The sequence below is a fragment of the Nesoenas mayeri genome (genome assembly GCF_963082525.1).
Source record: "Nesoenas mayeri genome assembly, contig: SCAFFOLD_111, whole genome shotgun sequence".
Lineage (NCBI taxonomy): Eukaryota > Metazoa > Chordata > Aves > Columbiformes > Columbidae > Nesoenas > Nesoenas mayeri.
The window spans coordinates 1-21,821 of record NW_027659962.1 but is presented as its reverse complement, the minus strand read 5'-3'; the positions used below and the strand labels follow the sequence as shown (position 1 = coordinate 21,821).

Below are 21,821 nucleotides of genomic sequence, written 5' to 3'. Positions count from 1 at the left end.
GGTGGCGGGGGGGGGACGCGGGGGTCCGGGGGGAAGAGCCCGAGTGGGGCCGCGGCGGGGGTGTCCGGGCTCGGGGGTGTCCGCAGCGGACCCGCCGGGCTGGGGGCGCGGGGTGTCCGGGACGGACGCGGCGGGCTCGGGGGCGCCGGGTCACGCGTGTCGCACGGGGCTGCGGGGTCCGCGCGCCGGGCGGGGGGGGTGCGGGGGTGCGGGGCGGAGTGTCCGGGCTGGGGCCGCGGGGGCTCCGAGGGGGCTCCGAGGGGGCTCCGAGGGCGCTGCGGGGGCTCGGGAGGGTCCGGGGGGCTCCGGGGGCTGGAGGCGGCGGCGGTGGCGCCCCGGGCGCTATGAGCGGGCGGCTGCTGCATTATTCATGAGGGGGGAGGAGCTGCGAGGAGACACGCCCCCTCCCGGGGCTCGCGGCGCCCCCTGGGACGCCCCGGGTTCGTTCATTATTCATGAGTGGGCGGAGACGGGGAGGGACACGCCCCCTCGGGGGATCCCCGTGTCGTTAATTATTCATGAGTGGGCGGTGCTCGCGGCAGAACACGCCCCCCCCGCGAGCTGATTGGCTGCTGGACGGGAACTCCGCAGGGCCCCGCCCCGCAGGGGGGGTCAGCGCCCCCCGAGGGGCCCGCGAGCCGCTCCGCGCCCCCCGCGCCGCAGGGACTCCCGTGTCCCCCCCCCGGTGTCCCCCTCCCCGCGTGGGGTCACGCGTGTCCGTGAGGGAGCGCCCGCGTGTCGGTGTCGCCCCCGCGTCCCCGGAGCCGCTCTGAAGGTCGTGACATTTCAGGGACACGGCGCTGAGTGACAACCACAGGGGGCGCCGCGCCCCTCCCCCGGCTCGGGTGTCACGGGGGGGGAAACCCGACCGGGGAGGGGGGGAAGGGCCCGGGGGGGGGATGGGCTGACATTAAAGTGGGGGGCACAAGAAACGAGGCGCAAATCGAGTGGGGCGGGGCCCGTCCTGCCGTTTATTCATACACAAAAGAAAGCGCGGGGGCTCGGGGGGGGGGGACTTCTACACGGGGGAGACCCCGGAGCAGGGGAGGGGGGGGGCAGGGGAGGGGGGATCGCAAAATAAAGAGGGTGCCCAGATGGGTGACACCGCCCCCCCCCCCCCCCCGGAGCTGCCCCCGTTTTACTGCCCCCCCCCGATTTGAGGGGCCTGGGGGGTTTAAACCAATTCATACGGTGGTCCCGGGGTGGGGGGGGGGGCCCTGGTGGTGCTGGGGGGGCCTCAGTGGATTGGTCGAGATGGGGGGGGGGGTCCCCATAATGGATCAGTCCAGGTGGGGGGGTGCCCATGGTGGAGGGGGGAAGACCCCCAGAATGGTTCAGCCCACGGATGGGGGGAACCCAACAATGGATCAGTCCAGACGGGTGGGGGACCCCATGATGGAACCCTGGGGAGGGGAACCCCCAGAATGGATCAGCCCACAGGCGGGGGGGATCCGCATAATGGTTCAGCCCACAGCTGCGGGGGGACGGGGTCCCTATGATGGAACAGCCTATGGGCAGGGGGACCCCCATAATGGATCAGTCCAGACAGGGGGTCCCGATATTGGAAGAGTCCAACTCCACGGGGGGGGGATTTCCCCTCAGCAACCCCTCCCTAGTTGGGGGGTGTAAACCCCCAGAAAAGGGGGTGTCACCCCGTGCATGGTCCCCCCCCAGCTCAGTTCTGGGGAGGCGGTGGGGGGGGCGCGGGGGGCATGCCGAAGGGGGGCATGGCGGGCACCCCCATGCCCATCATGGTGACGAAGTTAGAAGGGTCCATGGGGGGGGGCGGCGGGGGCGGCGGGGGGGGCGCGTACATCATGCCCCCGGAGCCAGGGGGCGGCGGGGGGGGCGGGGGGGCCCCGGGGGGGAGGGGGGGCTGCACCCCGGGGGGCAAAGGCACCATGGAGGGGCTGGCGGGGAGCGGGGGGGCCCCCGAAGAAGCCGCCCCCCCCCCCGCCGCACCCCCCCCCACCGCCCCCTGCTGCTGCCAGGGCGGGAGGGAGGCGCTGCCAGCGCTCGTGGTGGTCGTCGTACCTGGGGGGTAATTAGCAGAGTTAATTAGGGGGGGCATTAGACACCGGGGTCAGTGGGGCAGACATGGTTTAACTGGGGTGGGGGGCACATGCGCTCCTGGGGGCCCCAAAACCACCTCCCCCCACCCCCTGCCATGGCACAGCCCTGGGGAAATGTGATAATTAAGGGGAAATGTTAATTGGGGGGGGTGTAAATTAGGGGGGCACAAATTGGGGGGGGTGTAAATTAGGGGGGCACAAATTGGGGCAGCCCCAAAGCCACCCCCCACCCCCCCATGGCACAAGCCAAAGGCTCTGGGTTAATTAACAGTGTAGGTTAATTAGGGGGTGTTTTGATTAGGCAGGGATTTAACAAGGGGTGGGGCTAATGATGAGCAATGCTCTAATTAGAAAAAGGGAGGGGGGGGATTAATTGGAGGGGGGGAACCCCCAGACCCTCCCAACCCCGGGGGTTTTATCCCAAAGCCCCGCCCACTGCGCCCAGAGCCCCGCCCACTGCGCCCACTCACTTGGCTGCCACAAGGGGGTGCTGCTGCTGCTGGGGGGCGGCGGCTGCTGCTGCCAGGGGGGCAGGGGGCCGGAGTGGGGGGGCGGCTGCCCACCGGGCGGGGGGGGGCGGAGGGGGCAGCATACCCAGCGGCGGTGGCATCATACCTGGGGGGGCAGGGGGTCAGGGGGGCACCGGGGGGGCGCTGGGGGTCAGGGGGGCACCGGGGGGGGGCACTGGGGGTCAGGGGGGCACCAGGGGGGCGCGGGGGTCTCACCTTTTCCCTGGTGCAGCCGATAGACCCCAGAGCCCACTGGCGCATTTCCCAGGTACTGATCTTGAGGGAATGAGAGACCGTCGCCTTAGCGAGGGGGGGAACCCCCGCGCCCCAAAACCCACCCGGCCCCCCAAACCTTCACAAGGCCCCATCTTGGCATACGGAACTATTGCGGGGGGGGGCAAAACCTCCTCCCCCCCCTCCGCCCCCTTACCCAACATCCTCAACCCCCACCTCCAAACCCCCGGACCCTCAAGAAGTCTTCACCCCCCCTAAAAAACCCAACCTCAGGTTCTTATCTTGAGGAGATGAGATGTTTGCCTTGGGGGGGTGCCAAAAACCCCCTTTTCACCCTAAAAATACAACCTCCCACAAAAAACCCTTCCCCCCCCCCCCAACAAAACACCCCCGTGATTCCCCCCGTCCAGGATTGTCCTTACCCATGTGGTGCGGGCCCGGGTGTCCGGGGGGGTGGGGGCCCTGCCCCATGGGGGGGTGCGGCTGCATCCAGGGGGGGGGCCCGTTGGGGTTGTGCTGCAGGGGGTGCCCCCCCCCCGCCGTGGCCGCCGCCCCCCCCCATCCCCGCCATGGGGTGGGGGAAGTTGTGGGGTCCCCCCCCGTGCATGGAATGGTACGGGCGGCTCTCCGAGGGGCTGCTGTTCATCCAGGGCGGGCGACTCTGCGGGACAGGGGGGTCAGGGGGGTCCGGGGGGTCCGGGGGGTCCGGGGGGTCCGGGGTTTGGGGCGGGGGCTGGGGGCACTCACCGGGGGGGGCTGGCTGCTGGGCTGGCTGGCGCGGTGGCTGCTGGACAAGGGGCTGTTGTTGTGGGCGGCGTTGGAGCTGACGGACACGGGCGCCTCCCCCAGCTCGGCCATGAGCGACAGGTACTCCTTGTCCATGCGCGCCTTGTCCTGCGCCGACTGCGGGTCCCCGGGCCTGGGCGACCGGGGGGGCGACCGCGGTGAGGGGGGGCGACCAGGGGAGGGGGGGGGGACCGGGGTGGGGAGGGGGGGGGCGACCGGGGGGAGGGGGGGCAACCGCAGTGGGGGGGGGGGCAACTGCGGCCGTGCCCCAGCCGTGCGCTCCCGGGGCTCTGGGGAATGCGGCGGGGGCGGGGGCGGGGGGGAGGGTGTTTTTGGGGTGATTCGGGGGTTGCGGTACCTGGCGAACTTGCAGTCGGAGGCGATGTGCCCGGCCCCCCCGCACTTGGTGCAGACCGTGGTGTTGGTGATGCTGCGCGTCTCGGTGCTCTGCCAGGGCCGCAGGATCCTGGGGGGGGAGTGGGGTGCAGGGGTTACCGGGGTGTGGGGGGTTACTGGGTTGTGGGGGGTCACTGGGAGTGTGGGGGGTTACTGGGGGCGTGGGGGGTTATTGGGGGCGTGGGGTTACTGGGGGCACAGGGGTTACTGGGGCATGGGGGGTTACTGGGGGTATAGGGGGTTATTGGGTGTATAGGGGGTTACTGGGGGTGTGGGGGGTTTATTGGGGGCACAGGGGGTTACTGGGGGCGCGGGGGTTATCGGTGGTGTGGGGGGGCTATTGGGGGTGCAGGGGGGTTATCGGTGGTGCAGGGGGGTTATCGGTGGTACAGGGGGGTTATTTGGGGCGCGGGGGGGCTATCGGTGGTACGGGGGGGCTATCGGGGCGCGGGGGGGCTATCGGGGGCCCACCGGTTGTCGTCCTCGCGCAGCGTCCCGTTGAGCCGCGCCAGCTCCCGCAGCTGCATCTTGCGCAGGTCGTTCTGGTCCTCGGGCGTCTCGATCCCTTGCTTGAGGATGTTACGGATCTGGGGGTTTGGGGGGAAATCACAGGAATCGGGGGTTGGATGGACCTCCAAGGATCATGGCGCCAAAAGCACCTCGGGGCAAAACGGCCCCAAAGCCGCCCCAGGTCCCCAAACCCCCCCAGGTCCCCAAAGCCGCCCCAGGTCCAAAGGGCCCCAATGTCACCCCAGGTCCCCAAACCCCCCCAGGTCCCCCACGCCGCCCCAGGTCCCCCAAGCCGCCCCAGGTCCCCCAAGCCGCCCCAGGTCCCCAATGTCACCCCAGGTCCCCAAACCCCCCAGGTCCCCAATGTCACCCCAGGTCCCCCAAGCCGCCCCAGGTCCCCCAAGCCGCCCCAGGTCCCCAATGTCACCCCAGGTTCCCAATGTCACCCCAGGTCCCCAAACCCCCCCAGGTCCCCAATGTCACCCCAGGTCCCCAATGTCACCCCAGGTCCCCCAAGCCGCCCCAGGTCCCCAATGTCACCCCAGGTTCCCAATGTCACCCCAGGTCCCCAAACCCCCCCAGGTCCCCAATGTCACCCCAGGTCCCCCACGCCGCCCCAGGTCCCCAAACCCCCCCAGGTCCCCAAACCCCCCCAGGTCCCCCACCTGCTCCACGGCCTTCTTGACGTTGTCCATGGTGTTGGCGGTGACCAGCGCGTGCAGCGGCTCGTCCTCGCCCGGCAGCATCTGCCCGTCCTTGCGGCCCACCTTGCCCTCCTTCACCGAGCCCTTCCCGCGGATCATGATCTTGGCGTTGCACTCCTTCTCGATGTTCTTCAGCGTGTTCCCCCTGCGGCGCGCGCAGCGGGGCTGGGGGGCGCCCGGGGCCGCGGGGGCCGCTGGGACCCCCTGGGGACCCCTGATCTGCTGGGACCCACTGGGGACCCCTGATCCGCTGGGACCCGCTGGGACCCCCTGATCCGCTGGGACCCCCTGGGGACCCCCTGATCCGCTGGGACCCACTGGGGACCCCTGATCCGCAGGGACCCCCTGATCCGCAGGGACCCCTTGGGGACCCCTGATCCGCTGGGAACCCCCTGGGGACCCCCTGATCCGCTGGGGACCCCCTGGGGACCCCCTGATCCGCTGGGAGCTCCCTGGGGAACCCCCTGATCCACTGGGAACCCGCTGGGGACCCCTGATCTGCTGGGACCCACTGGGGACCCGCTGGGAACCCCCTGGTCCACTGGGGACCCGCTGGGGAACCCCCAGACCCACTGGGAACCTGCTGGGGGACCCGCTGGGGGACCCCCGGATCTGCTGGGAACCCACTGGGAACCCCCGGATCTGCTGGGGCGCCCCCAGCCGGAAACGTGGTGCCACCCCGGCATCGTTAGCGATGCAGCCTCATTAAGCACCCCCAGAATAATTCAGGGGACACTGAGCCCCCCAAATAGGGAGAGAGGAACGGGGTCACCCGCACAAAATGGGCGGGGGGGGGGGCGGACACCCCCGGAGCCGCTGGGGTGAGCTGGTGGCACCCCAGCCTCATTAGGCTCATTAGGAGCTCCGGCTCGTTAAGCGCCTGGCATTGCTAAGAGCCCCCTAAGCTTCTGAGGTGAGGTTGGGGAGTTCAGCCCCCCAAAAGTGGACGTTCCGGGGGTCTGGGGACACGGGGGGGCTGGGGGCACTGGGGTCGGGGGGACACTGAGGTCTCGGGGACACTGGGGTCTTGGGGACACCGGGGTCTTGGTCACCCACTGGGGTCAGGGGACACTGCGGTTGGGGGGACACTGGGATCGTGGGGGGGCATTACAGGTGACACGGGGGTGCCGGGGGGCCCGTCCCCACCTGGGCCCGATGAGGAGCCCCACGAAGTTGATCTCGGGGTACTCGTCCTGCGGGATCATCACCTTGTCGCTGACGCGCGTGGCCGGCGGCCTGCGGAGAACGCCTTCAGCGCCCCGAACGCCCCAAACGCCCCGAACGCTTTGGGGGGGGGGAGGGGGGGGCACCCACTTGTAGTCGGCGGGGGGCTTGAAGTCGGGGTTCAGCGCCACCATCTCGGTGATGAGGTTGTGCCGCTCCTCCTCCAGCTTCTTGCGCGTGCGGAACTCGCGCGTGTTGAGCCGCTTGCCCTCGCTGTTGTAAATGGGCTCGGGGGACGGGGACCTGGGGGGACACGGCGCGGGGGGGTCACCCGCGGGACCCCCGGGGCGGCGCCCAACGGCCCCACCCCCCACCGGGGCCGCCCCACCGGGGGGCGCCAATGAGCGCCTAACGACCCCGCACCCTCCGAGAGCCCGTGTCCCACTGTCCCATTCCCGGGCGGTTCGGTGGCGTTTCCCCTGGATTTTGTGGCCCAAGTCCCAGTTTTGCCCGTTTCTGCGTGTTTTTAAGAGGCAAAACGTGCGGTTTTTGGTCGGGGGCGAAGCTTTAAGCTTTTTGGGCGCGTTTTTGGCAGCTCCAAGGGGAAGAGTCAAAGTCGCTTTAGCAGAGCCGGGCGAGAAAAGGTGTGAATTACGACCAAAAATCAGTGATTAAAAACGAGCGGTGAAGGAGAACAAAAAGTCACAATTCTGCGAGTTTGGGTTCAATCTGGACCGTTTTGGTTTCACCCGTCCCCAATTGTCAATTTTTGCGGCTGAGGCTGCAAGGAGGGAAGAAATGACACAAAGCATCAAAAAACCAGCGTCCGGTTGGGGTGAAAAAGCGGCTTTTCGGGTCCTCGGGCCAACGGGAACTGTCGACGAAAGGTCAAAGTTCATCGCCGCTCGTTAATTACGGTTAATTAACACCCCCCGCCCCGCCGCAGGCCGGCGTCCGCTGGCAATTAGCGCAAACGAGGCCCCGGCTCGTTAACGCCGCTGGAGGAGCAAGGCAGGGTTATAGCACCGATTTTCATGGATTCTCCCTCAAAAGCACCCCCCCCCCCCCCCCCCCCCCCCCCGGCTCGTTAGCGGCGCCTCGTTAACGGGGGACGCCCCGCTCCGCCCCTTCCGCTGCCAAATCGGGGCCCAATCGGGAAAACGGGGAGAGGGGCTGGAACTGGAGCTTTTGGGAGGCGATTTGACCAATTCAGGGGGAAACGGGGGCAGAAAAGCCCCAAAATGGGGTGTTTGCGCCCCAAAACGCCGCGGGGGCGGAGTCACCCTGGCCCCACCCTCACTAAGCTGCTGGGGCTCGTTAAGGGCTAATTAAAAACCTGCCTGGGGGGTGGGGCTGATTAATTAACCCACCAGGACGGGGGTTAACGAAGGGACCCAACGGAGGTGGGGGTGGAGCCCCCCCAGTGCCGCCCCCTCGTTAAGCCCCTGTGGCTAATTAAGGCCCTGTGGCTACTTAAGGAGGCGGGGCTAATTAAGGGGGTTCAATGAAGGGCTCCTTCCCCTGCTATGGGAGGGAGGTGGAAGGTGGAGCCACCCTAGTGCCCCACACTCATTAAGCTAGTTAGCAACTAATTAAGACCCCGTGGCTAATCAAGGGGTAGAGCTAATGAGCGAGATGGGTCTAATTAACGGGGCAGGCAACAGGTTTCTGAAGGAACCTCCTGGTGAAGGGGATGGAGCTGCCCTGGTACCCTGCCCTCATTAGGCTAATTAAGAGCCAGGTGAAGTCCTGGGGCTGATGAAGGAGGTGGGGCTAATTAAGGAGATGCAGCTAATTAATGAAGGGGTCAGATTTAACAAAGGGCTCATTTCCCCTGCTGCGGGGAAGTGGAGCCACATTGGCACCTCACCCTCATTAAGCTAATTAAGGATTAATTGAGGCCCTGGGGCTAACCCCCCTGCTGCGGGGGGGAAGGTGGAGCCCCCTCAGTGCCCCCCCGAGTCCAGGGCTCACTGAGGGGGCGTGGCTAACGGAGGAGGCGGGGCTCACTGAGGGGCGTGGCCAGCGGAGGGGGGCGTGGCTAGCGGAGGAGGCGGTGCTAAGGGGGCGTGGCCAGTGGAGGAGGCGTGGCTAGCGGCGGGGCGGGCGGCGCGTCCCGGCTCGGTCGCGCTAACGGAGGCGCAGGGAGCGAAAGAGGAAAGGCCCCGAGCGGGGGGTCCGACCTGTCCTCGGGGTTGGGGGGGATCCCCAGGTCTCCCGTGCGCAGTTTGCGGGTCAGGTCTTCGATCTGCAGTTGCACTGGAAGGAACCCGGTTAAGAGAACAGGGTGGAGAGACACAGTTACCACAAAAACGCACTTTTCGGGCAAAACACGCAGCTCGGCCAGCACGGCGCTCGTGAGCCCGAGCGGCGCCGGCCCGCCGCGGCGCTCCGGTGTGGCGCTGAACGGGGCGCTGCGGAAGCACGCGCTAAAACAGGCGTTAGCACCCTGAAACGCGACCGTGGCAACGGCGGCTGCGCAATCATCGGTTATTGCCCCAAAGTCGGACGTTCTGCGGCAAACAAGCGCGTTATCGCCCCAACCGCAGCTCTGGGGTCGCTACCAAAAATAGACGTTATCAAAAATAGACGTTATTACCTTAAAACCAGGCGGTGTTACTAAAAATAGACAGCGTTACCTTAACGTGAGGCGTTGTTACCAAAAATAGACGTTATCACCAAAAATAAACAGTATCACCATCAAATCAAAACGTTATCAGCAAAAAACTGACGTTATAGCCTAAAACCGGCCCTGATCCTGGAAAAACAGCGTTATTACCCCAAAATCCAAACCTTGGTACTCTAAGCATCCCGTTTTTCCCAATAACGGCCGTTCTTAGCCCAAAAACCAGGTGCTGCTATCAAAAAGTGACGTTATCACCCAAAAACAAGCGTTGTTATGGGAGAAATAGATTGTTACAAAATCGATGTTATCGCTTTAAAATCAAACCTCGTTACAACACAACTGCAAATATTGTCACCAAAAACGGGCGTTATTACCCTAAAATCAAACCTCATTAGCAACAAAACACATTATGACCAAAAGGTGAGTTATTGTTGAGAAAAATTCAACGTTATGAGCAACATTTTCACCCAAAACAAGTGAGTTTTACTAAAAAAGACACGTTATTATCTCTAAAAGAAACATTATTGCCCCAAATTAAACCGTTTCCACCTTAATTATCACCTGAAAACCTCATTCTTGCCACTATCCAAAAAACAACGTTATTGGCAAAAAAAACACACTACCCAACATTTTTTGCCCCATATTGGCAAAAAAAACACACTACCCAACATTTTTTGCCCCAAATATGGTGACTTTCACCCCAAATTGGTACCAATTTTGTCCCGCTCTGTTCTGTTTTCCCTCAGCCCCAATTCTGGGGTTTTCTTGCCCAAATCTGGGCGCTTTGGTCCCAAACCCGCCGAGTTTCACCCCAAATCGGTACCGATGTAGGCGCCCTCCTGCTCTCTGCCCCCCCCCGGTCCCAAACCCGCCGTGTTTCACCCCAAATCGGTACCGATGTATCTGCGCTCCTGCTCTCTGCCCCCCCCCCGGTCCCAAACCCGCCGTGTTTCACCCCAAATCGGTACCGATGTATCTGCGCTCCTGCTCTCTGCCCCCCCTGGTCCCAAACCCGCGGGTTTTCGCCCCAAATCGGTACCGATGTATCTGCGCTCCTGCTCTCTGCCCCCCCCGGTTCCCCCGGTCCCAAACCCGCGGGTTTTCGCCCCAAATCGGTACCGATGTAGGCGCGCTCCTGCTCGCGCGTCAGCCCGGGCGGGATCACCGTGGGCATCCCCGGGATCACCGTCTTCTGCTCCAGCGAGTCCTGGTTCCAGCGGCTGCGCTTCCGCTTCCGCGGGAAATCTGCCGGAAACGCGCGTGGGCAAAACCGCCCGCCACCCGGCTCGGGGGGCCGGGGGTCCCGGGGGGGTCACGTGTCCCGGGGGGTCCCGGGGGGGGGGTGCTGTGTCCCGGGGGGTCCGGGGAGGGGTCCCTCCAGAGATCCCACCCCCCTCCGGCTCTATCTCAGCCACACGTGTCCCACCAACCCCCCGTGACCCCCTGTCACCCCAATAACCCCCGTGATCCCTCCCGCCCCTCCTTTGCTCCTGCGCCCCCACAGACCCCCCGATAACCCTGTGTACCCCCACAACCCCCCCGCACCCCTTTGCTCCCACACCCAATAGGCCCCCCTGTGCCCCCAAAACCCCCCGGACCCCCCATAACCCCCCTGGACGCCTTCGCCCTCAGCGTCCCCCAATAGTTCTGCTGACCCCCAGTAACCCCCCGACCCTGTCAGACCCCCCAATAACTCCCCTGCCCCCCAAACCCCCCTGGGCCCCCAATAACCCCGCGGACCCCTTTCCTTCCCACCCCCCCAATAACTCTCCTGCCCCCCCCAACCCCCCTGGACCCCCCAACAACCCCCATGTCCCCCCAAACCCCGGACCCCCCAAACCCCCCGGACCCCCCATAACTCCTCTGCCCCCAAACCCCCCCTGGACCCCCCTAAAAAACCCCCATGTCCCCCCAAACCCCGCCCCCCCCCCCTTGCCCCCCCCCATGACCCCCCCCCCCGTACCTGCTCTCCGAGCGGCCTTTGCCACGCGCCCCCCCGCCTCGCTCTGGCCGCCGCCCCCCCCCCGCGGCCCCCGCGCCCCCCCCGGCGTCCTCGGGCCGCGGCTGCGGGGGCGCGGGCGGCGGCTGCTGCGGGGTCCCCGGCGGCGGCTGCGGCGGGGCGGGCGCTCCTGGCGGCGCCGCGGGCGGGTCGAGGCCGGCGGGCGGCGAGGGGAAGCGGAACTGCCCGTAGGCCGCGGCTCCCGGCGCCGGCGGCGGGCTGCTGCCCGGGGGGGGCGGCGGGCGGCGGCTGCTGCTGCGGGGCGGCCGCGGGCTGCGCCTGCGCCTGGGCCGGCGGCGGCGGCGGCGGCGGCGGCTGCTGCTGCGCCTGGGGCTGCGGCGGCGGCGGCGGCGGCGGCGGGGGCGGCGGCGGCGGCGGCAGCGCGGCGAACGGGAACGCGGCGGCCGCCATGGGGCCCAGCAGCGCGGCCGGGGGCTGCGGCTGCGCGGCGCCCGGCGGCGGCGGCGGCGGCGGCGGCCCCGGGAGGACGAGCCCGGGCGGCGGCGGCAGCGGGAAGCCGGGCTTCCCCGGCGGCGGGGGCGGGTGGAGCTTGCCCAGCGGCGTGGCGTTCGCCCCGGTCGCCATAGAGCCTCCCCCTGCGGGCCGGCCCGGCCTTCGCGAACCTTCCACGCCGCCGCGGCCGCCGCGCGGCGCCGGTTGGCTGGGCGGCGCGTCCGTCAAGGCGGCCGCGCGCCGCGGTTGGCCGGCGGCGCTGCCCGTCCGCGCGGCGCCGGCGGGGATTGGGCGGGAGGCGGGCGGCGGGGCGGGGACGGGCGGCGAGGCGGCGGCGGCGGGGATTGGCTGGAGGGGACGTCGCTCAAGCGCGGCGCGGGGGGGGGGGGGGACGGGAAGGGGGCGAGCGCAGATTGGGCAGAGCGGCGGAGGGCGGGTCCGCGCGGGGGGCGCGCCGCCATTGGCTGCGCGCCGCCACGCCCCGCGCCCCCGAGCGGGGGAGTCGGTAGACCCCGTGCCGGGAGCGCGTGACGTCGCGCCCGCCTCGCCCCTCATTGGGGGGCCGGCTCGGCGAGCTCTGATTGGCCGCCCCCCGCCGTCGCGCAAGAGAAGGCGCCGCCTGATTGGCGCGGACGGGGCAGAGCGGGCGGGCGCTCGTGCCGCCCGCCAAAAACCGCGTCGCGAAGCATCGCGGGAGTTCGGCCGGCACCGCCCCCCCCCCCCCGCGCAGAGACTCATGGGAGTCCCCCCCCCCCCGCCCCCCCCCAAATACCGCGGGACCCCCCAAATAACGGAGGAAACGGGAAAAAACGGCGGCGGGTTATTGACCCATGGGCGGGGGGGGGACACACCCCCCCCCCCCCCCCCCCCCCCCCCACACACACCCCCCCCCACCCGAACCCCCGCTGCCCCCAGACCCCCGCGATCCGCCCCAAAGCGCCTCGTGCCCCCCCCCCGGTTCCGGCGGTTTCGGTGCCGCGGGGCCCGCCCGCGCCAAACGGAACCGCTTTGGTTCCCCAAGCCCCCCCCGCATCCCCCCCAACCCCCCCGCATCCCCCATCCCCGGCACCCCCCCCAACCCCCCCCGCGCCCCCCATCCCCGGTACCCCCCCCCAACCCCCATCCCTGGCACCCCCCGCATCCCCCATTCCCGGGGTGGGTCACCCCATTTTCCCCCCGGGGGGGGTCACCCGCTGTCAACAACACACTGTTGCTGCTGTACCTGCTTTATTTCCCTCTGCACCCCCATTCCCGGGGGGGTCACCCCATTTCCCCCCGGGGGGTTCACCCCATTTCGGGGGTCACCCCCCCTTGCGGGGCCGCTTGAGGAAGGCCAGGCTGTAGTCGCTGGGCGCGGTTACTGCTGTGTTCTTTATTCCCCTCTGTACCCCCACACCCCCATTCTCGGGGTTCACCCCATTTCCCGGGGGGGTCACCCCCCCTTTCGGGGCCGCTTGAGGAAGGCCAGGCTGTAGTCGCTGGGCGCGGTTACTGCTGTGTCCTTTATTCCCTCTGTACCCCCACACCCCCATTCCCAGGGGTCACCCCCATTCTCGAGGTTCACCCCATTTCCCGGGGGGGTCACCCCCCCTTGCGGGGCCGCTTGAGGAAGGCCAGGCTGTAGTCGCTGGGCGCGGGGCGCAGGCGGCGCGGCTGCACCTGGCTCTGCGCCGTGAGCTGCAGTTTGATGGCGCTGGAGTTGATCTTGGGCGCGCGCAGCAGCTCCTGCATCCCGCGCATCTTCTGGCTGCGGAACACCAGCACCGGCCCCCCCGCCGCGGGGGGGGGCGGCGGCGGCGGCGCGGGGGGGGGGCTGCCCGGGGGCTCCGCGCCGCCCGGGGGGGGGCGGCGGCGCTCGGGGGGCGTTTTCTTGGGGGGGCGGGCGGCGGCTCCTCGGGTTTGGACTCGCGCCGGGGGGCCGCGGCGCCGGCTCGGGGCGGGGGGGTCGCCCGCGCCGGGGGGGTCGGCCGAGGGGGGGTCGGGGTCCTGCGACAGCAGCGTCACCTTCTGGCGGACCTGGGGGGACACGGCGGGGCGGGGGGTCACCATGGGGACACCATTGGGGGGACACGGCGGGAGGGGGGGTCACCGTGGGGGACATCATTGGGGGGACACGGCGGGGGCGGGGGGGTCACCATGGGGACACCATTGGGGGGACACGGCGGGGGGGTCACCGTGGGGACACCATTGGGGGGACACGGCGGGAGGGGGGGGTCACCGTGGGGACATCATTGGGGGGACACGGCGGGGCGGGGGGGTCACCGTGGGGACACCATTGGGGGGACACGGCGGGAGGGGGGGTCACCGTGGGGACATCATTGGGGGGACACGGCGGGGCGGGGGGGGGTCACCGTGGGGACACCATTGGGGGGACGGGGGGGGTCACTGTGGGGACACCATTGGGGGGACACGGTGGGGTGGGGGGGTCACCGTGGGACCCCAGGGGGTGGGGGACACCGCGGGGGGGGACACGGCGGGGCGGGGGGGGTCACCATGGGACCCCAGGGGGGTGGGACCCCCCAAAACCCCCCAGGTCACCCCAAAGTCCTGACCTGGCTGGGACCCCCTCTAAACCTCCCCCAGGGAAGGTGGCCCAGCCCACGTGCAGCACGGGGGTGGGGCTGCCCAAACCCCCCCAAACCCCCCATGGACCCCCCCATGGCCCCCCCCGTGCCCACCTGGCTGTCGAAGCGGCCCAGGGACTGTACGAGGAAGGTGGCCCAGCCCACGTGCAGCACGGGGGTGGGGCTGCCCAAACCCCCCCATGGCCCCCGCAATGGACCCTCCCGGCCCCCCCCCGTGCCCACCTGGCTGTCGAAGCGGCCAGGGACTGCACCAGGAAGGTGGCCCAGCCCACGTGCAGCACGGGGGTGGGGCTGCCCAAACCCCCCCATGGCCCCCGCAATGGACCCTCCCGGCCCCCCCCGTGCCCACCTGGCTGTCGAAGCGGCCCAGGGACTGCACGAGGAGGTGGCCCAGCCCACGTGCAGCACGGGGGTGGGGCTGCCCTCCTCCCAGCGGCAGATCCCGTCGTAGAAGCGCAGCAGGTGCGCGAAGCACTCGGGGTCCTGCAGGGGGAGGGGCTGCCCGGGGGGGGGCTGCGACCCCCAAACGGCGGGGGGACCCCCCCAACGTCAGGGGCTGCCCGGGGGGGCTGGGACCCCAATGACAGGGGGGACCCCCCAACGTCAGGGGCTGCCCGAGGGGGCTGGGACCCCCAAACCACAGGGGGGACCCCAGAGCAGCCCCCGCGTGCTGGGGCAGCCCGACAGCAGACATGGGGGGGGCAGCCCCACAGAAAATGGGGGGCCCCCCCTGTCACTGTGTCCCCAGCCCCATCTTTGTGTCCCCAGCTGGTCCCCCCGTGTCCCCACATCCCCCCGTGTCCCCATGTTCCACCTGTCTGTCCGTCTGTCCCACTTGCTCCCCGCCGTCCCCCTGTCTGTCTGTCCCCCTGTCCGTCTGTCCATCCCACCTGCTTCCCACCGTCCCGTCTGTCTGTCCTGTCTGTCTGTCTGTCCGTCCCACCTGCTCCCCCGCCATCCCTGTCTGTCTGTCTGTCTGTCCCTGTCTGTCTGTCTGTCCCACCTGCTCCCCGCCGTCCCCTGTCTGTCTGTCTGTCTGTCCGTCTGTCCGTCTGTCTGTCCCCTGTCTGTCTGTCTGTCCGTCCCCTGTCTGTCTGTCCCTGTCTGTCCGTCTGTCCGTCCCACCTGCTCCCCGCCGTCCCCTGTCTGTCCGTCTGTCCCTGTCTGTCCGTCTGTCCGTCCCACCTGCTCCCCGCCGTCCCCCTGTCTGTCCGTCCCCCTGTCCGTCTGTCCGTCCGTCCCCACCTGCTCCCCGCCGTCCCCCTGTCTGTCCGTCCCCCTGTCCGTCTGTCCGTCCCACCTGCTCCCCGCCGTCCCCTGTCTGTCTGTCTGTCCCTGTCCGTCCGTCCGACCTGCTCCCCCGCCGTCCCCTGTCTGTCTGTCCCTGTCCGTCTGTCCGTCCCACCTGCTCCCCGCCGTCCCCTGTCTGTCTGTCCCTGTCCGTCTGTCCGTCCCACCTGCTCCCCGCCCTCCCCTGTCTGTCTGTCTGTCCCTGTCCGTCTGTCCGTCCCACCTGCTCCCCGCCGTCCCCTGTCTGTCCGTCCCCCTGTCCGTCTGTCCGTCCCACCTGCTCCCCCGCCGTCCCCTGTCTGTCTGTCCCTGTCCGTCTGTCCGTCCCACCTGCTCCCCGCCGTCCCCTGTCTGTCTGTCTGTCCCTGTCCGTCTGTCTGTCCCACCTGCTCCCCGCCGTCCCCTGTCTGTCCGTCCCCCTGTCCGTCTGTCCGTCCCACCTGCTCCCCGCCGTCCCCTGTCTGTCTGTCCCTGTCCGTCTGTCCGTCCCACCTGCTCCCCGCCGTCCCCTGTCTGTCTGTCCCTGTCCGTCTGTCCGTCCCACCTGCTCCCCCGCCGTCCCGTCTGTCCCCCTGTCCGTCTGTCCGTCCCACCTGCTCCCCGCCGTCCCCTGTCTGTCTGTCCCTGTCCGTCTGTCCGTCCCACCTGCTCCCCGCCGTCCGCGGCCGCCGCCTCCTTGAGCAGGTTGGGGATGACGTCGTTGGCCACGTCGAAGAATTCCTTGTAGATCTCCTCGTCCTCGCGGCAGTAGTTGTAGCTGCGGGGGAGGGGCCAGGGGGCGCTGGGGGGCGCGGAGGGGCTGGGGGGGCTCTGATGTGGGGCAGGAACGGGGACGGGAATGGGGCAGAGCTGGGATGGGGATGTGGGGCAGAGCTGGGGATGCTGTGGGGCAGAGCTGGGACGGGGATGTGGGGCAGCCCCACGGTGCTGGGGGTCATGGGGACCCCTCACCCCAACCCCAGCCCCATGGCAGGTTATGGGCCCCCCCGGACCCCCCATGACAGTGGCCGTGTCGGCCCAGGCCCCCAGCGCCCCCCAGCCCCCCAGCGGGTTATGGGGCACTCCATGCCCCCCCAGCGGGTTATGGGGCGCCCCACAGAGCCCCGTCCCGCTCACTCCTGGATGACGGTGGCCGTGTCGGCCCAGGCCTCCAGCGCCTCCTTCACGTTGCGGTTCCGGCAGTGGAACCCGGCCAGGTACATGTAGGGGTAGATGTGCCGGTTGTTGTAATGTGTGCGCGCCGAGCGGATCCCCTGCGGGGGGGACGGGATCGGACACGCGGACACGCAGAGAGACCCACGGACCCACAACACGACCCACGGACCCATAACACAACCCACAGACCTGCGGTGAGACCCACGGACCCACGGCACGACCCACGGCGAGACCCACAGCGAGACCCACGGACACGCGGCGAGACCCACGGACCCGCGGCACAACCCTCGGACCCACGGCGAGACCCACCAGCGAGACCCACGGACCCGCGGCGTGCCCCCCCCGACCCCCTGCCCCCCCCCCACCTCGTGATAGAGCGTCAGGGGGTCGGGTCTCCCCGGCGTCGGCTCCAGCTCCTCCAGGTCGGCCAAGTTCCCCAGCGCCATGGGGTACCTGTGGGGCAGCGTGTGGGGCAGCCCCGCGGCACTTGGGGGGCAGCCCCGCGGGGGTTCGGGGTCCCTCTTACCTCTCCAGGTGCCCCATGTCGTAGAGCAGCCAGAGCAGGCGCTGTGGGGAAGAGGAGGAGCTGGGGGGCGCCCCATGGCTGCCCCATCGTTCCCAGCCCCATGGCCGCCCCACACCTGCCCCACACCTGCTGCAGCTGCAGCAGCTCCAGGCTGTCGCTGTGCAGGTCGATGCAGGGGTTGATGTCCCAGCCCCACAGCTCCCCATGGCCGTGTCCCCCAGCCCCACGGCTGCCCCACAGCCGCCCCACACCTGCTGCAGCTGCAGCAGCTCCAGGCTGTCGCTGTGCAGGTCGATGCAGGGGTTGATCGCGCACACCATGAACGCCACCTCCATGTGCCGCGTGCAGCGCAGGTACGAGCCCTTCAGGTACAGCCAGCTCTGCGGACAGACACACGGACATGGGGACATGGGGACATCAGGTACAGCCAGCTCTGCGGACAGACACACGGACATGGGGACATGGGGACATCAGGTACAGCCAGCTCTGCGGACAGACACACGGACATGGGGACATGGGGACATCAGGTACAGCCAGCTCTGCGGACACACACACGGACATGGGGACATGGGGACATCAGGTACAGCCAGCTCTGCGGACACACACACGGACATGGGGACATGGGGACATCAGGTACAGCCAGCTCTGCGGACAGACACACGGACATGGGACACGGGGACAGGGATATCAGGGATGAGCCCTTCAGGTACAGCCAGCTCTGCGGACAGACACATGGACATGGGGACATGGGGACATCAGGGACGAGCCCTTCAGGTACAGCCAGCTCTGCGGACAGAGACACGTACATGGGGACAGGGACATGGGGACATCAGGGACAGGCAGCTCTGGGGACAGAGACAGGGACAGGGACATGGGCTATCAGGGGACATGGGGGACATCAGGGGACATGGGGACACACACCCACCTCTGTGCCCCCTCCCCACTGAGCCCTGTCCCTCCATGTCCCATGTCCCATCCCCATGTCCCATCCCCATGTCTCACCCTCTCGGCCACACCGGCCGCCACGCTCTGTCCCCATGTCCCATGTCCCATGTCCCCATGTCCCATGTCCCATGTCCCATCCCCATGTCCCCATGTCCGTCTCACCCTCTCGGCCACGCCGGCCGCCACGCTCTGTCCCCATGTCCCATGTCCCCATGTCCCATGTCCCATGTCCCATGTCCCATCCCCATGTCCCCATGTCCGTCTCACCCTCTCGGCCACGCCGGCCGCCACGCTCTGTCCCCATGTCCCATGTCCCATGTCCCCATGTCCCATGTCCCATGTCCCGTGTCCCATGTCCCATCCCCATGTCCCCATGTCCGTCTCACCCTCTCGGCCACGCCGGCCGCCACGCTCTGTCCCCGCCGGTCCTCGTTGCCCTTGCCGTGCCACGTGACCTCGGCCGTGTGCGCCCCCCCCGGCCCGAAGGCCACCCAGGCGTGGTCCTCGGACAGCGCCAGGTGCACGTCGGGCAGCCCCAGCGCCTGGCACGCGCCCACCACGGCGAACGCCACCCCCGCGCTGTCCAGCTTGGTGCCTGGGACAGACAGACAGACACACGGACAGACAGTGACACAGGGGAACACGCGCCCACCACGGCGAACGCCACCCCCGCGCTGTCCAGCTTGGTGCCTGGGACAGACACACGGACAGACAGTGACACAGGGGAACACGCGCCCACCACGGCGAACGCCACCCCCGCGCTGTCCAGCTTGGTGCCTGGGACAGACAGACAGACAGACAGACAGTGACACAGGGGAACACGCGCCCACCACGGCGAACGCCACCCCCGCGCTGTCCAGCTTGGTGCCTGGGACAGACAGACAGACAGACAGTGACACAGGGGAACACGCGCCCACCACGGCGAACGCCACCCCCGCGCTGTCCAGCTTGGTGCCTGGGACAGACACACGGACAGACAGTGACACAGGGGAACACGCGCCCACCACGGCGAACGCCACCCCCGCGCTGTCCAGCTTGGTGCCTGGGACAGACAGACAGACAGACAGTGACACAGGGGAACACGCGCCCACCACGGCGAACGCCACCCCCGCGCTGTCCAGCTTGGTGCCTGGGACAGACAGACAGACAGACAGTGACACAGGGGAACACGCGCCCACCACGGCGAACGCCACCCCCGCGCTGTCCAGCTTGGTGCCTGGGACAGACAGACAGACAGACAGACAGACAGTGACACAGGGGAACCCCCGCCACGGCGAACGCCACCCCCGCGCTGTCCAGCTTGGTGCCTGGGACAGACAGACAGACAGACAGACAGTGACACAGGGGAACATGCGCCCACCACGGTGAACGCCACCCCCGCGCTGTCCAGCTTGGTGCCTGCACGGACAGACAGACACACGGACAGACAGACAGACAGTGACACACAGACCCACAGGAACCCCACCACAGTGAGTCCAGTCCCAGCCCCACAGCAGTTATGGGGCAGCCCCCCCCATGCCGCCCAGCCGCTCTGGGGCAGCCCCCCCGTGCCCCCCAGCAGTTATAGGGCAGCCCCCCTGTGCCCCCCAGCAGTTATGGGGCAGCCCCCCCGTGCCCTCCAGCAGCTCTGGGGCAGCCCCCCTGTGCCCCCCAGCAGTTATGGGGCAGCCCCCCTGTGCCCCCCAGCAGCTATGGGGCAGCCCCCCCGTGCCCTCCAGCAGCTCTGGGGCAGCCCCCCCGTGCCCTCCAGCAGTTATGGGGCAGCCCCCCTGTGCCCCCCAGCAGCTATGGGGCAGCCCCCCCGTGCCCTCCAGCAGCTCTGGGGCAGCCCCCCCGTGCCCCTCAGCAGTTATGGGGCAGCCCCCCCGTGCCCTCCAGCAGCTCTGGGGCAGCCCCCCCGTGCCCCCCAGCAGTTATGGGGCAGCCCCCCATCCCCCCAGCGGCAGCGCCACCGACCGGTGATGAAGCTGAAGAGCGACTGGATGTGCGCGCGGTCCTTGAAGTAGGAGCGGCTGAGGCTGTTCCAGATGACGTCGGCCACCTTGCGCACCAGCTCGCGGGACGAGAAGCCGTCGTGGCGCGGGTACAGCGACAGGTCCACGGCGCCGCGGATCTGCGCCGTGAAGCGCGCGTACAGCGCGGCCACGATGGCCAGCTCGGCCACCGGGAAGTACGCCAGCGCCGGCGGGTCGGGGCCCGGCCGCGCCTCGAAGCTGACGCCCGGCACGTTGGTGGGCAGCACGCGGTTCACGGCCAGGAAGTGCTCCACGAAGCCCAGCACCAGCGACAGCAGCACCAGGTCGGGCTCGGGCTGCCGCAGCTCGGCCTCGAACAGCCGCACCACGGCCGACACGGAGCGCAGCGGGAACAGCGCCTTCTGCCACGGCTTCAGCCCCATGGCTGCGGAGAAATGGGGGTTATGGGGCACAGGGGAACAGCGCCTTCTGCCACGGCTTCAGCCCCATGGCTGCGGAGAAATGGGGGTTATGGGGGGAACAGCGCCTTCTGCCACGGCTTCAGACCCATGGCTGGGGGGAGAGAGATGGGGTTATGGGGCACAGGATCCATGGGGCACACGATCTATGGGGCCCGGGGCCCGTTCTGGGCGCGCAGCCGCTTCTGCCGCGGCCTCAAACCCCCCCGGACCCACAGCCCCGGGACCCACAGCCCCGGACCCACAGCCCGGGTCCCCCAGCCCCGCCCCCCCTCAACCCCCGGGACCCCCCTCGGCCCCCCCGCCGCTCACCGTGGCCGCCGCCGCCGCCGCCGCGGGGCACGACGGGAAGGGGCGGGGCCGCCGCGGGGCGCGACGGGAGGGGGCGGGGCCACCGCGCGGGGCTCGACGGGAGGCGGAGTCCGGGAGCGCGGGGCACGACGGGACCGGGGGGGGGGGGCGGCCGGGGGGACGCGCATTAAAGGGCGCGGTTGCCATGGAAACAGCCGCTTTATTGATCCGCCCTCCCCCCGCGGCGGCTCGCGCCACCGGGGGAGCCCGAACGGGGGGGGGGGGGACACCCCGAAAATGGGGGGGGGGGACCCCCCCGAAAATGGGGGGGGGGGACACACACACTCCGAAAATGGGGGGGGGGACACCCCGAAACGCCAATGGACCGCGGTGACCCCGCGGGCGGGCCGGGGGGCGCCCCCGTCAGCGCGTGCGGGGGGGCGGAGGGACCAGTGGGGGGGGGGGGGAGGTGTTTGGGGGGGTTCATTGGGGGGGTTTGGGGGTCCATTGGGGTCCATGGGGGGGTCCATTGGGGTCCATGGGGGGTCCATGGGGGGGGTCCATTGGTGTCCATCAGCGGGGGGGCAGGCAGAGCCCCCCCGGCGGGCGCCCCCGCGTGGTGCCGGCGCGGCACGCGCAGCGGAAGGAGCCGCTGGTGTTGACGCAGCGATCGCGGCCGCAGCGCGGGGGCGGCTCCCGGCACTCGTCAATGTCTGCGGGGGGGGACGGACAAGGTCACCCCAAAAACAGACCCCCCCAAACCCCCCCAAATACACACAGAGACCCCAACACACACAGACACACACAGCCCGGGCGGCTCCCGGCACTCGTCAATGTCTGCGGGGGGGGACGGACAGGGTCACCCCAAAACAGACCCCCCCAAACCCCCCCAAATACACACAGAGACCCCAACACACACAGACACACACAGCCCGGGCGGCTCCCGGCACTCGTCAATGTCTGCGGGGGGGGACGGACAGGGTCACCCCAAAACAGACCCCCCAACACACACAGAGACCCCCCCAAACACACACAGAGACCCCAAACACAACCCAGACAGAGCCCCGGGCGGCTCCCGGCACTCGTCAACGTCTGCGGGGGGGCACACGGGGTCACCCCAAAAACAGACCCCCCCAAACCCC

At 69.0% G+C, this 21,821-nt stretch overlaps 2 protein-coding genes across 2 annotated transcripts; both read right to left on the bottom strand.

The window, feature by feature from the left end:
• Positions 1 to 943: 943 nt before the first annotated feature.
• On the bottom strand, positions 944 to 11,662 carry SF1 (splicing factor 1). Its single transcript, XM_080364618.1, is given in 15 exon segments — positions 944 to 2,034; positions 2,543 to 2,648; positions 2,650 to 2,687; positions 2,798 to 2,857; positions 3,238 to 3,368; positions 3,370 to 3,476; positions 3,563 to 3,734; positions 3,960 to 4,067; positions 4,469 to 4,584; positions 5,173 to 5,356; positions 6,358 to 6,447; positions 6,526 to 6,678; positions 10,121 to 10,246; positions 10,965 to 11,242; positions 11,244 to 11,662. Coding segments are annotated over 15 exon segments (2,370 nt in total). The 5' UTR covers positions 11,586 to 11,662; the 3' UTR covers positions 944 to 1,675.
• Positions 11,663 to 12,759: 1,097 nt separating this feature from the next.
• Positions 12,760 to 20,729, bottom strand: MEN1 (menin 1). Its single transcript, XM_080364617.1, is given in 13 exon segments — positions 12,760 to 13,282; positions 13,285 to 13,369; positions 13,371 to 13,469; positions 14,388 to 14,422; positions 14,425 to 14,551; positions 15,974 to 16,085; positions 16,445 to 16,581; positions 16,849 to 16,936; positions 17,010 to 17,050; positions 17,261 to 17,389; positions 18,341 to 18,549; positions 19,911 to 20,354; positions 20,701 to 20,729. Coding segments are annotated over 12 exon segments (1,752 nt in total). The 5' UTR covers positions 20,353 to 20,354; positions 20,701 to 20,729; the 3' UTR covers positions 12,760 to 13,034.
• Positions 20,730 to 21,821: the final 1,092 nt, after the last annotated feature.